The sequence below is a fragment of the Pygocentrus nattereri genome, chromosome 30 (genome assembly GCF_015220715.1).
Source record: "Pygocentrus nattereri isolate fPygNat1 chromosome 30, fPygNat1.pri, whole genome shotgun sequence".
NCBI lineage: Eukaryota > Metazoa > Chordata > Actinopteri > Characiformes > Serrasalmidae > Pygocentrus > Pygocentrus nattereri.
The window spans coordinates 1,612,332-1,627,117 of record NC_051240.1 but is presented as its reverse complement, the minus strand read 5'-3'; the positions used below and the strand labels follow the sequence as shown (position 1 = coordinate 1,627,117).

At 45.7% G+C, this 14,786-nt stretch overlaps 1 protein-coding gene across 1 annotated transcript; it reads right to left on the bottom strand.

Moving 5' to 3' along the window:
* Positions 1-10,166: 10,166 nt before the first annotated feature.
* LOC108436403 (C-X-C chemokine receptor type 1-like) lies at positions 10,167-12,831 on the bottom strand. The gene is made up of 2 exons (XM_017712860.2): positions 12,811-12,831; positions 10,167-12,334 (listed from the first exon to the last, which is right to left on the bottom strand). The coding sequence occupies exons 1-2, from the start codon at positions 12,815-12,817 to the stop codon at positions 11,232-11,234; spliced, it is 1,110 nt and encodes a 369-aa protein (XP_017568349.1). The 5' UTR covers positions 12,818-12,831; the 3' UTR covers positions 10,167-11,231.
* Between the last annotated feature and the right edge of the window lie 1,955 nt (positions 12,832-14,786).

The following is a 14,786-nucleotide window of genomic DNA, read 5'->3' as shown; positions in this document are numbered from 1 at the left end:
GCCTTTAAAAATTCCTTTTAAAATACTATGAATACAATAACATTTGTTGGTTTCATAAAGGGCGGCACGGTGGTGTGGTGGGTAGCACTGTCGCCTCACAGTGAGGAGGGCCTGGGTTCGATTCCCCGGCCGGGCGACCAGGGTCCTCTCTGTGTGGAATCTGCGTGGGTTTCCTCCGGGTTCTCCGGTTTCCTCCCACAGTCCAGAAGACATGCAGTCAGGCCAATTGGACATACTAAATTGTGTGTGAGTGAGTGTGTGACTGACTGACTGACTGTCTGTCTGTCTGCCCTGCGATGGACTGGCGACCTGTCCAGGGTGTATCCTGCCTTTCGCCCAAAGACTGCTGGGATAGGCTCCAGCATCCCGGCTTAGAAAATGGATGGATGGATGGTTTCATAAACGGCACTGCACCAAACTCAGTGAAATAGTTCTAATTATGCTCTCTGTAAGCTGGTCAGTGTTCAGTATGTAATGATGACATCAAGGACCTCATAATGCAACACTGAGACGTGAGAACGTTTCATAAACTCACAGCGTCACTGCAGCATGTTATTCTTCTCACAGTGGTGTGACACCATGCTTTCCAAATACTTTACTTGCTGTAATAAACGAAAGAACAAGGAAGTGGTTGCACAAGTGGACTGCTCTTCCTGTGACCCAAGTCATCAAGAGAACCAAACACTTACTAGACAGTGTCCAGGCAATAGCTTATATTACAGATGTTTCCTGAGTCATATACAGCATGCATCCTGACTCGATTCCTGACGTTTACAGATAATATGGAAAACAAAAATGTAAAATCACCGTGGTTTAAACTCTTTCAGTGCACACTGTCGGTCAGCCAGGCTAACTCTGCAGATGTTGACATGACTGTGACGATGTTGCTGTGATATCTGAGAACGTTGTAAGTAAGAAATTTGGAGAGCAGCTCTTCACTCAGCTCACCTTCGGAGAGAGTGTTGTGTTCTCTTTTTCTCCGCTGAAAGTAGGTCAGTGTTTACTCATGCTGGTTTAAAGGCCTCTGGCACACTTGGCACACTTTCTCTCTTAATGGTGGCCACAGATAGATGCCTCTGATCAACAGCACTGAACAAACATCAAAGCTCAGCAACAGAACACATTTTCTGAACCCTCTCCTGTCATATAGCAACTGCATTCCTGTTTTAGAGAATAAACTAGCTAGAATGACAGAAACAAACCAGTGATTGCAAAGTTATATCCTGAGATGCATATACTTTTGGTTAGGGAGGCTGCCCAGCCAGGTCCATCATTTGAGAATACCTCTTTATGGTTGTGAGAATTAATTACGAAATAATAACAATGACACAGAGTAAGTTAAGTGACACTTTTAGCCCCACAAACGGGGAAATTCCACCTCCGCATTTAACCCATCCATGAAGTGAAACATCACATACACACTAATGAATACACACACACAGTGAGGGGGCAGTGAGCACACTTGCCCAGAGCAGTGGGCAGCCCTATCCACAGCGCCCAGGGAGCAATTGGGGGTTAGGTGTCTTGCTCAAGGACGCCTCAGTCATGGACTGTCGGTGCTGGGGATCGAACCGGAAACCTTCCGCTTCCCTAACCTCCAGTCCACGACAGCCCCCAAGAATAAGGTGCACAGCTCCTTAAAAATAAAACAAATTTAGCTGTATTTTCGTAAAATAGAGTGCAGATTTGACTGGGTTTAATAGCGTATGAACTATCTGGTGTCTGTGCCTTTTTAATGCATCTGCTGTGTTTGATAATTGTCCTTTTACCCCAGATGTTTGCCTGGTTATAATTGTAGCCCTGGCATGTTCGGCACTCCTGTGTGTGTGTGCGTAACGGATTAGGGCGGAGACAGGCAATCACGGGGGCAGCTGGGGTCCTGTGGTTCAGGTATTTAGGTAGACAGCCCGGGGTCCTTGGGGCAGGGCAGTGTGGCTAGGCTAACAGCAGAGCGAGTGACAGCGTTTGGACGAGGAGCTGTTTGTGTCAGGCATGCACATTGTAAAGGTACGTGGTGTTTGTGTGTAGACACTCGACTATAAGTACAATACTACTAGTTAGTGTTTAAGGTGTCTTTATGCTTGCAAAGTGTGGGACCAGCATGGAGGAGACGCCGTGACTCCCTGTAGCGTGTTCATTATTGGAAAGCAGAGCTGAGGTGGTGTGCGGTGCCGTGACCGTGTTTACTGTGCAGTCCAGGGCATATTGGGACCACATGAAGGTATGTACATCTGTCTGATATTTCTCGCCTATGGTGTTTTAAATTCAGTATGGTAGTGACATGATGGCTTATTCTCTTTGTTTGACAGCTGAGCTAGCCTCCGATCGACGCTGGTCATTTTATAACGCAGATCATACGGCACTTGGGTTGCCAGCTGCTTTTTCTTGGTTTCCTACGTGTGTTCTTTGTTTTAGTGCTGTTTGTTTTTATATTTTTATTTCTTTTGTCTCCGTGGTTTTGTGATTTGTACTCCTGTTTTATATGCTCAAAGGTGGTCGAAGTATGTACTGGGCTAACCGTGTGGGGTTGGGATATTGCTAATTTGGGTATCCACTAGTGTGATTTTTGCAGTGCAATGTAGAGTGAGTGCTATGTGCAATATAGTGTGTCACTGGTTTTAAAAATTCTTCACGTGTGGTAAGGATATCTTATATGGGACTCCCAACTCCAGCACTTTGCCCAGCAAGGTAGTGGTTTTTACTTTCTTTTATGGATCAAGCTGATACGAATACTGACAACTTCTGGGACAATTAATAAACTGTTTGACTTGTATTATTCTAAGGCGGTGTGGTCTGAGATTATTAAGGTACACGGAGCTTCCCCTCGCTCCAGGTCTAAACCCAGGGGTGGCGTAGTCTGGCAATAGATAACTTTGGGGCGCCACATTCTGGCGTAGTCGGCAGGATAGAACTAGGTTCCTGAAGTTGTTTTCCTGTCAGTTTGGTTCCAAGCGCATTTGAGCTACAGGAGTAGTTATTTATTTTTTTGAGAGAAAAGCAGCTGGCAATTCAAAAGAGGATCTCATCAGGACCCGACCATGGAGGACGAGCTGCAGAGGTTGCGGGAACAGGTGGAGCGGCTCCAAAGGGACAATGAGAGACTCTCCGTGGCACAAAATGGAGGTACTGGGGATAGCAACAGGGAAAATGGTACCCAACCTGCACGTCGAGAGCAGGCATTTTATTTGCCAAGAGAGAGAAAGTGTTCCAAGTTTTCCGGCTCTGCAGTGGTAGGTGCTCTTTCTGTAGAAGAGTGGGTGGAAGAGGTCCAAAGCTGTATCCGATCTAGAGGCATGTCTGATTTGGACAAAGCACTGTTTTTATTTGATCATTTAGAAGGGGGGGCTCGTAACGAAATTAAGTACAGACCTGTTGCTGTTAGAGAAAACCCAGGGGAAATTATTAAGGTCTTAAGGGAGGTTTATGGGTGTACTAGGTCGTATGTGTTTTGGCAGCAGCGGTTCTTTGACAGAAAGCAGAGGGAGGGTGAGTCTCTGTTTGAGTTTTCCCATGCATTAATGGAACTCATGGACAAAGTTAAGCAATGTAAGAGTGATGCCATTGTGGACCCTGACACTGTTTTAAGAGACCAGTTCTGTGAGAACGTTAGAGACTCTGCTTTGCGTAGGGAACTTAAAAAGCTTGTGCGAACTGAGGATAAGGTAACTCTGTTAGATGTACGGCGGGAAGCCATTAGGTGGATGGAGGAGGGCCAGTCAGGTCGTGACCGGGGACAGCGGGTAATGGGTCACAGTAGTGAGATTCAGCTTACCTCCCAGTGTGAGGCCGCTGTTGTACCGTCACCTGAGTTGGTTGAGTTAAAAGAGTTGGTGTTAAAACAACAGGCACACTTAGATATGTTGGTCAGACATCTAGGGCCATTTAACCAGAGTTTGTATGCTCCCTCTGTACGCGGAGGCAGTCGTTTTAAACGTACGCCTGAGGGCCAGCCTATTTGTAATAAGTGTGATAGATCAGGCCACATAGCCCGCTATTGCCCGGGCTCCCCCCCTCCAGATAGCAATAGGCCAGTTCGCCAGGCGTCACGTAGCATTCCTAGCCAGCCGGAAAACTAGAAATTCCCAGTGTGCAGAGCCACACACTGGGAAGGACTGGTTCTGGCTCAGTCCCTTGTGCTTCCTCCTCTTATAGTCAGCTTGTAGGAAATTGTCCCGTGCTGCATGTTTCTATAGGAGGTATTTCAGTTCCTTGTTTAATTGATACTGGGTCAATGGTTACAACAATCACTGAGGGCTTCTTTGTTCAACATTTTTCGCACTTACAAACGAAAGACTGTAGGTGGCTGGGTCTAAAAGCGGCGAATGGCCTTGATATACCTTACATCGGTTACCTGGAGTTGGATGTGGTAGTTCTGGGGCAGTGTGTTCCTAAGAGGGGGGTATTGATCATTAAAGACCCTGAGCATCCAACACTACAGAGTCGCAAGGCAGAAATACCTGGGTTGCTGGGAATGAATGTGCTTAGGGACTGCTACCGGGTGTTGTTTGAAAAGCATGGTTCTCAGCTGTTTCATTCCCCCTTAGTGCGGGTGGCGGCCCCGGCGGTACGGCATGCTTTGCACCATTGTGAGGCGATGGAAGCGGTTCTTAATGCCACTACACCATTTAAGGCCAAGGTGCAGGGTAGGTCTGCAGTTTGTGTTAGAGCTGGTACCCTTTCCATGGTTCCCGTCACCTGTCCTCAACTAGAATCCATGGAGTTCTTGTTGGAGCCTTTGGGTTACGAAGAGGGGCAGCTTCCAGAGGGCCTGCTCGTGTCTCCCACTCTTGTGGCTGCAAAGAAGGGTTGTTTTTTTGCCCCGGTGGTAAATGTGGGCAGTACGGCTGTGTGGCTTCCACCCCGCCGCATACTTGGCACGGTGCAGGCAGTGGCAGTGGCTCCTCCAGGGCCTATGGCATCTGTTTCTGTAGAACCCTTTTGGGATGACGGCTTAGATGTTGTAGCCACACAAGAGGCGCTGTGTACTAGCCCTACGGAACCTGCGGTTTCTGATTTTGAGGGGTTGACGGAGGAGCAGGCTGCACAGGTTAAGGCTCTGTTGTCGAAGTACCGGGACATCTTCGCTAAACAAGAGGGAGACTTGGGGTGTACTTCGTTAATCACCCATGACATTCCGTTATTAGATGATGTTCCTGTGCGCCAGCCTTATCGGCGGATTCCCCCGTCCCAGTACGAAACCGTGAAGGCTCACATTCAACAGCTCCTCGATAGCCAGGTAATCAGAGAAAGCAGTAGCCCATTCTCTTCACCTATTGTTTTGGTGTCTAAGAAGGACGGAAGCCTTCGGCTGTGTGTGGATTATCGACAGCTAAACGCAAAGACCCGTCGTGATGCATATCCGCTTCCACGCATAGAGGAGTCCTTGGATGCACTATGTGGTGCTAAATGGTTTTCTACTCTTGACCTGGCCAGCGGCTACAACCAAGTTCCAGTAGCTGAAAAAGATAAGTCCAAAACGGCTTTTTGTACGCCCTTTGGGTTGTTCGAATTTAATCGTATGCCCTTTGGACTCTGCAATGCACCAGGTACATTCCAGCGCCTCATGGAGCGTATGTTTGGGGATTGCCGGTACCAGTCTGTGCTCTTGTACCTGGACGATGTGATTGTGTTTTCGGCTACCGTAGAGCAACACCTGGAAAGACTGGAGGAGGTGTTTTCACGACTGCAAAAGCAGAGCTTAAAAGTCAAATTGTCCAAGTGTCGTTTCTTTCAACGCCAAGTAGGCTACCTGGGCCATGTGGTCTCGGCAGAGGGGGTGACCACTGACCCAGATAAGATTGAAGTGGTCAGGGAATGGAAGCGCCCTGGTCACCTGGCGGAGCTTCGTTCTTTCCTTGGCTTTGCTAGCTACTACCGACGCTTTGTGGAGGGTTTTGCCAAGTTGGCTGCGCCATTACACCATCTGGTTGGGAAGTTGAATGGACCACGGCGGAAAGGTAAAACCCCTCCTGTATCATTGGCTGAATCCTGGAATGATGAATGTGAATGTGCATTCCAATCTTTGAAAGAAAAGCTTACCTCTGCCCCAGTCCTTGCGTATGCTGATTTTAATAAGCCTTTTGTCTTGGAGGTGGATGCCAGCCATGGAGGACTCGGAGCAGTTCTGTCACAAGAACAGGAGGGAAAGGTGCGACCAATTGCCTTCGCCAGTAGAGGGTTGAGGCCCACCGAGAGGAACATGGAGAACTATAGCTCTATGAAGCTGGAACTTTTGGCAGTAAAATGGGCAGTGACAGAAAAGTTTAGGGAATACTTACTTGGCCATCAGTTTACCATTCTTACTGATAATAATCCCTTGAGTCATCTGCAGACTGCCAAGCTTGGAGCAGTAGAGCAGAGGTGGGCATCCCAACTGGCATCCTTTAACTTTACCATCAAGTATCGTCCAGGAAAGCATAACCAGAATGCTGATGCCCTGTCTAGGCAATACGTGGAGCGGTTCGCGGTGGGGACAGTGGTTCCACCACTAGTGACAGCGGCAGTGGTGGAAGAACGGTTAAATGCCCCAAGGAGCCAGTGCAGGGAAGTGGTTGCTTTTCCGGGGCGCTCCCCCAGTGACTTGAGTGCCTTGCAGCAAAGCCGACCCAGTAATCGGGCCAATATGGAAATTCTGCAGTGAGGGGCGTCGCCCTGGGGTCGAAGAACGAGAAGCTTTGGGTGGCCTTAGTAAGGGGCTGCTGCGGCAGTGGAACCGGCTAGTGGAGTGTGAGGGTGTACTGTACCGCTTGGTTTATCCCCCAGGAGGCGGATCAGAGTATTCCCAACTCCTTCTCCCACAGTGTTTAAAGAACGAGGTCCTCCGAAGTGTTCATGATGACCATGGCCACCAGGGCACAGAGAGAACCCTTCAGTTGCTGCGGGACCGGTGTTTTTGGGTGAACATGGCTCAAGATGTGGAACGGTGGTGCCAACAGTGCCAAAGGTGCACACTGGGGAAGGCTGTCCAGCCTAAAGTTCGGGCCTTTCAAGGGACGCTACAGGCTGCCCACCCAAATGAAATCTTGGCAATTGACTTCTCAGTCTTGGAGTCTGCCAGTGATGGCAGAGAAAATGTTTTAATTTTAACTGACATCTTCACCAAATATACCCAAGCCATTGCCACTAAAGACCAGAGGGCAAGTACTGTAGCTCAGGCGTTGGTACAACACTGGTTCCATCGGTTTGGCCCCCCAGTCCGCATCCACTCTGATCAGGGGCGGAATTTTGAAAGCTTGTTAATTAAGCAGTTGTGCAGAGTGTACCACATCCAGAAAAGTAGAACTACCCCTTATCATCCTCAAGGGAATGGGCAGTGTGAACGGTTTAACCGTACCCTACATGATCTGCTGCGAACACTGCCATCTGAGGAAAAGAGACACTGGCCACGTCACCTGCCACAGCTGACCTTTGCATACAACACCACCCCTCATCAGACTACTGGACAGACACCTCACTTCCTCATGTTTGGCCGCCACCCAAGGTTGCCTGTGGATTTCCTATTGGGAACTGGTGAGATCACACAGGACCCGGAACCACTGGAGGAATGGGTATCTAAGCATCAGCAAAGTCTTCAGTTGGCACAGGAGCATGTGAGGCAGAGGTCAAAGGAGCAGGCTCAGAGGCGTAGTAGGAACAATAATGAGCAAGTGAGGGATGCTGGGTTTGAGGAAGGTCAGCTGGTGTACTTGAAGAATCATGTTACGGGGCGGAACAAGATTCAGGACCACTGGAACTCCGGCATCTTTCAGGTAGTCCGAAAACCCACAGGCACGGGAGTTGTGTATTCGGTGGCCCCAGCCTATGAAGAGGGGCCAATTCGACAAGTACACCGGGTTGAGTTAAGGGCAGTCCCGGAAGAGCAGCAGCGGGGACAAGAGGAGGTAACTCCGATAGTTCCTGAGCCCGACTCGTCTGAGTCACTATCCTCTGACGGGGATTCATCAGCCGGCTTAATAATTCTGCGCATGGGAGAGGAGCCCCAAGAAGCTCTTGAACCATCAATGTCTCCTATTCCGGATGAAGTAGAAGCACTACCGGTCCCGGACCTCCCACGACGCTCAGCTAGGTCTACAGCAGGCCAGCATGCTAACCTTCATCGACTCCCAAGGACAGTTGTGCTAAGGAGTGATGGAGGGTCCTTGGAATAGGACCATTATTTTGGCAGGGCTGCAGGCTGTCATCGTCGGGGCGCCGATTCATTTGGGGGGGGTGGATTGTAGCCCTGGCATGTTCGGCACTCCTGTGTGTGTGTGCGTAACGGATTAGGGCGGAGACAGGCAATCACGGGGGCAGCTGGGGTCCTGTGGTTCAGGTATTTAGGTAGACAGCCCGGGGTCCTTGGGGCAGGGCAGTGTGGCTAGGCTAACAGCAGAGCGAGTGACAGCGTTTGGACGAGGAGCTGTTTGTGTCAGGCATGCACATTGTAAAGGTACGTGGTGTTTGTGTGTAGACACTCGACTATAAGTACAATACTACTAGTTAGTGTTTAAGGTGTCTTTATGCTTGCAAAGTGTGGGACCAGCATGGAGGAGACGCCGTGACTCCCTGTAGCATGTTCATTGTTGGAAAGCAGAGCTGAGGTGGTGTGCGGTGCCGTGACCGTGTTTACTGTGCAGTCCAGGGCATATTGGGACCACATGAAGGTATGTACATCTGTCTGATATTTCTCGCCTATGGTGTTTTAAATTCAGTATGGTAGTGACATGATGGCTTATTCTCTTTGTTTGACAGCTGAGCTAGCCTCCGATCGACGCTGGTCATTTTATAACGCAGATCATACGGCACTTGGGTTGCCAGCTGCTTTTTCTTGGTTTCCTACGTGTGTTCTTTGTTTTAGTGCTGTTTGTTTTTATATTTTTATTTCTTTTGTCTCCGTGGTTTTGTGATTTGTACTCCTGTTTTATATGCTCAAATGTGGTCGAAGTATGTACTGGGCTAACCGTGTGGGGTTGGGATATTGCTAATTTGGGTATCCACTAGTGTGATTTTTGCAGTGCAATGTAGAGTGAGTGCTATGTGCAATATAGTGTGTCACTGGTTTTAAAAATTCTTCACGTGTGGTAAGGATATCTTATATGGGACTCCCAACTCCAGCACTTTGCCCAGCAAGGTAGTGGTTTTTACTTTCTTTTATGGATCAAGCTGATACGAATACTGACAACTTCTGGGACAATTAATAAACTGTTTGACTTGTATTATTCTAAGGCGGTGTGGTCTGAGATTATTAAGGTACACGGAGCTTCCCCTCGCTCCAGGTCTAAACCCAGGGGTGGCGTAGTCTGGCAATAGATAACTTTGGGGCGCCACATAATCATAAACAGCTAATGCGGTTCGAAAACTATCCAGTAGAAACAGCTCAAAAGCACCTGCCTCGAAAACAAAAATGTTTATGAATCAAGTGTTCCTGAATGAAAATTGAGCCTGGCCTAAGAAGTCGAGGTTGGAGCATTGTCTTCTCCAGCGCTGGGATCTTTATCCATCCGTTTCACATTAGCATGATTACATGTTTCGACAGATTGTCTGCAAAGTCAACAGTACTTCTCTCACTCATATTCTCATACCCATAATAATGTTACATTACTTATTTACACAACAAAAGTCATTTCCTTACTGTAACATACTAACATGTACTGCATAACCCCAAAAGAGCTCCCTGCGAGGTTAAATCATCTTACATTTGCTCCAACTTGTGTGATGTTGTTCAGCAATCTCAAAAACACTTGTTTAAATGGTTGTCATCACTATATGGAATGATGTTATATATCAAAACAGAGAAAATTACAGTAGCAGCTGTGCAACCCACTTTCGTGCAGGTCATAAAGTATTTTTATTTCATTTGAATTATCAAATGATTATTTTTAAATGAATAAAAGTGAATTCCACCCAGGAGGATAATCGGCTTAGAAGATGTAAAGTCAATTTTGAGTGTTTTCCTTTGAAATTCTACATTTTTAAAATATGTACCACCTACAATGGTGGTAAACCAGGGGTTCTGACATCTAAAAAGAAATTAGATTCATTTTTTCTATTATTAAAAATGATCAGTGCAACTACACATCCTCTGAGTTTTTATATGCAATGTTGATAATGGTAAAGTACAGAACCCTCAGGGCATTTTAGGTCTTCAGAGAGGACCTAATGAATTCTGGGAACTAAATGCATGTCTGTCATTTTTAGTTCATTTTTATTCAACAGAATCAAAACACAGAGTAGAAAAGCAGCCTATTAGGAGTTGTTTGTCTTCGTGGCATCTAGGTACATATAGTCAAACGAGCTCTCCTATTGGTGAGGACTCCAAGAACTGAAGAGTTGTTAGAAAGCCTTAGATCAACTACTAGTATATTTACAAAATGATTGGAACCAACCAATCACATTTTGGTTTACAATGGGTGGGAACAATATCAAGAGAAAAAACATCACTCTGAGCCTTCTGGAAGTCCCAGATATATCACTGACTGAGAACACAAGAGGCCACTTAATTAATGAGTTGTTAGAAATGGAAAAGTTCTACACCAGCCGCTCTCCTGAAAGAGTTTCTCTGAAACTGCTACAAAGTAAAATAGATGGTAATGTGTCTGTCGCAAGTTTCTAATGAAACTCAAAAGTCTTCTGTTTTCTATCCCAGCTGTACAGCAGTTACAGTGCCAATGAATTTTCTGTTCCACTTTTCAGTGCTGCAGCATTTACATTCTGGCGCCAAAATGTGCTCCGTCAGAAGGTGTTCATGAATCTTACAGGAATCTTTTAGGGATGCAAGCAGAATTAAGCAGTAGCATCGAAATGGGTTTTCCTCATGTTTTTACATATATTGCCCAAATTGAAAGCCTAGCTCTAATAGACATGGTTTACCTCTGAGAAAATAGTGGTACATCTGGATACAACTTGCCTTGCATTGCCTACCGCTCTGCTATTTTCTAAACAATTTCATAAAACAGTGTCTCGATTATTAGATACACTATTTGTAACCATTTCATGTAATGCATTTTATTAGGGAGCTTTCAGAGGCATTAAACTCCTCATACACTTATATCCTCTCACCACCACTGTGAATAATTCTCCACAACAGTGCAGTTCACATGAAACCACCCTGAATGGCTTTAACCACACACACACACACACACACACACACACACACACACACACACACACACACACACACACACATATGTATATGTAATTTTAACAATAGATGTTACTGAGCTCTTGCTTTCTCTGTAGTCTCAGAAGGGCAGTTACATGAAAGCATTGTTAGCATCTTGTGAGGTGGTGGAGGTTAACCGGCTGAACCTGGACGATGACTCTCTCTCCAGCACACCTCTTTTGCCTAGCAGCCTCATTAGGTTCCTTCTGAACTTTTCTCCCACAAAGGCATACAGCACAGGGTTGATGCAGCAGTTGAGCAAGCCCAGGCTCTGGGTGGCAAGGAGAGCATTGTCAGTCTCTCTTCTCTTTTGGCAGCCTGAGTCCACCAACTTCGCCCTCACCAGTGTGTCCACAATCATGGCAACGTGGTAGGGGCACCAGCAGAGCAAAAAGGCTGCCACCACGGCGATGATGACCCGCATGGCCTTCTGCTTGTGAAACCCACGGGTCTGTACCAGCCGGGCTATGGTAATGCCATAGAAGCCCAACATGGCACCCAGGGGAAGCAAGAAGCCCAGCAAGTGACGGAGCATGCGTGTGGCTAACCGCCACTCAGAGGATCTAGCGGTGGAGTAGCGTTCTCCACACTGTGTTTTGGAATCAACGTCTTCGAAATTGTAGGCTTCATTGTAGATGGCTGCAGGGATAGATAGCAGCAACCCCAGTGTCCAGACAGAGACACAGGTGATCCAGCTAGTGGGCCAGCGTCCTTGGTTCCTGACCCTGCTCTCTGTGGTGGCATGCACAACCAACATGTAACGGTCAGCACTAATACAGACCAAAAAAAGGATGCCGGTGTAGAAGTTAACTTCCAGAGCCATCCTGACCAGCTTGCAGACAGCATTCCCAAAAACCCAGCCTTGCAAGGTGGACACAGCTGACAGGGGCAGCGTCAAGGCCAGCATCAGGTCAGCCAGGGCCAGGTGGAAAAGGAACAGGTCAGACGGGTTGAGCTTATGCCGGCTGGAGCTCACCACCAAACTCACCACCAGGTTACCAGGGATGGCCACCATGAAGATCATCAGGTAGAAGATGCAGAAAAAGATGTGCATTGCTGGGGAAAATCGCTGGCCTTCACAGGGCAGGGCATGATCCAGCATGAAGGAGGTGTTATCATCAGTGATGTTGAGCTCTTCATAAATATCACTGATAAGGTCAGAGAACTCCTTATTTGAAACTGAATGCCTAAGGCCTGTTCAGAAAAATTAGTTATTTTTGTTTATTTATGGTTGTGTTGTATTATATTTGTTTCAGTATTTATTTAATTGTATATATATATATATATATATATATATATATATGACCTTACTATGATTTGATACATTTAGAATTACGATTCTTTAAGGAATAATTTCAATTTCAATTTTCACTGTGATTCAGTTGAATTGGATTATTTTGCTAATCAAACTTTGACACTTAAAACTGTCAGAATTTTATTTAGCTTAAAAATCAGTGTGTACCAAATCATTGCAGTTAAGTAGACACCTTATAATGCATTGATGCGCCCAATATTCAGTATGTTTACTCTACTGGTAACTCTCCTGATGTCCAGTGTCTACTGAAGTGTTTACACCCACATAGTAAATCACATTATTATAGATTATATAATTATTATAGATTTTTTTTTAATTGACATTTAAGTCCTATGGATGAAAACACTCAGCCTACCTTCCATTGCTTCCTTCAACTTTGAGCGACAGAACGAACAGGGTCAGAATGTCTTTTACTACACTGGTGGTGTTCCTGCTCAGACTGGTTATTTCCTAATATTGCTACAAATCCTTTACATTGCATCAGACATGTTTACCGGAGATGATGTCAATCTGACTTCCATGTGAACATACATGACCAGTGTACTTTGGTCATCCACTGACTGCTGATGTATTCTAGCCTGTGAACGTTCAGATGAAATTGTCAAGGGTTTTTTAAAAACAACAGTTTTTAACAGTCCAATTCCTTCAGGACAGCAGTTGTACTTTCACACTCGCACAAATACAACCCTGTTTTCAAAAAGTTGGGATGCTGTGCAACATGTAAATAAAAACAAAATGCATTGATGTGCAAAATGTTAAACCCTACGTTTATTTAATTTAGATTTACTTGAAAATTTACTTGAGAAATTCTACTATTTTCTGAAAAATATATGACAGTTTTGAATTTGATGCCAACAACACTTTCCAAAAATAAAAAGTTGGGATGGGGGGCAACAAACGGCTAGTAGAGTTGTGTAATGCTAAAATAAACACCTGGTGGTCAATTGGCAAAAGCCATTGAAACAAGTAGAATCAGGTTTGCTTCTGAAAACCCACAGTTACACCAGCCTTTTGCAGGCAAGACTAGTGGCAAGGAGTCAAATCATTAATATAAATATAAGAAACTGTAAACATTCTATAGTGCTGTGTGATAGTGTATATAATAATAATAATGTAGAATATTTTTATGTCTAATATTGTAAGAAAAATGCTCTGTTTAAATAAACAGCCTGGGATCACTGGTTGTCTTTGAAGTCTTTTTATTCTTGCAGCAAGGGAGCAGGTTACACGCCGAACAAGGCCTGAATGCAAATGCTCAAAAATAAACATAAGAGCAAGGTTCTTATAGCTAAGCAGGCAGTGTCATGCTTCCTCGAGAGTTAACCGCACCAGTTCTGGTGCAGCTCTTTTTAGCTTCGTGCGCACATCCCATACGCATATTTTAATGCTTGTGCATATTTTTATCCACACATGATCTCATAGAGTTTTAATGCTTACTCATATGATCTTGCAGGGCACAGGTCACAGCATGGAGTATAAGGTTCAGTTACGGCAGAGAGCATAAAGTTCAGCTTTTCTATCAAATATTCCTGTAGTTCTGTCACATAGTAGTTCATAAGCATCATCCTGTAGTGAGCTGTAGTAATTTACTATAAGCTGGTTTTTAGCCCCTTAGCAATTTTAGCCCCATCAACATTACATGTAAAAACGCTGAAGTTACATATAACGACAAGTTACAACACACACACACACACACACACACACACACACACACACACACACACACACATTTTCTAAGCCGCTTCTCCTTCTGGGTCACGGGGGTGCCGAAGCCTATGCCAGCAGTCATCGGGCAGAAGGAAGGATACACCCTGGACAGGTCACCTGTCCATTGCAGGGCAGACAGACAGACACACAATCACTCACACACTCACACCCAGGGGCAATTCAGCATGTCCAACTGGCCTGACTGCATGTCTTTGGACTGTGGGAGGAAACCGGAGAACCCGGAGGAAACCCACGCAGACACGGGGAGAACATGCAGACTCCACAGAGAGAGGAACCCGGTCACCCGCCCGGGGAATCGAACCCAGACCCTCCTCGCTCTTTTCTCAGGTTACAGCCGCTTCTTTTCACTTGCATTATTAATATTGACTTAACAACAAAAGTGCTACTGATTCTTGCTGTTAATTTACTGCTTACGAGGTCTTTCAGTCATAGTTATTTCATGCAGACATTAGTGACTGTCACTTTGTTTTCATGGTTTTTCACAGTAAATAAAATTGCATGTTTAACTAAATATTAATGAATGTTTGACTCATTAAGAGTAAGAGAAACACTTATTAATTTGTTTACTGTCTTCTATCACCAATTATTTCACCACCAGAAATT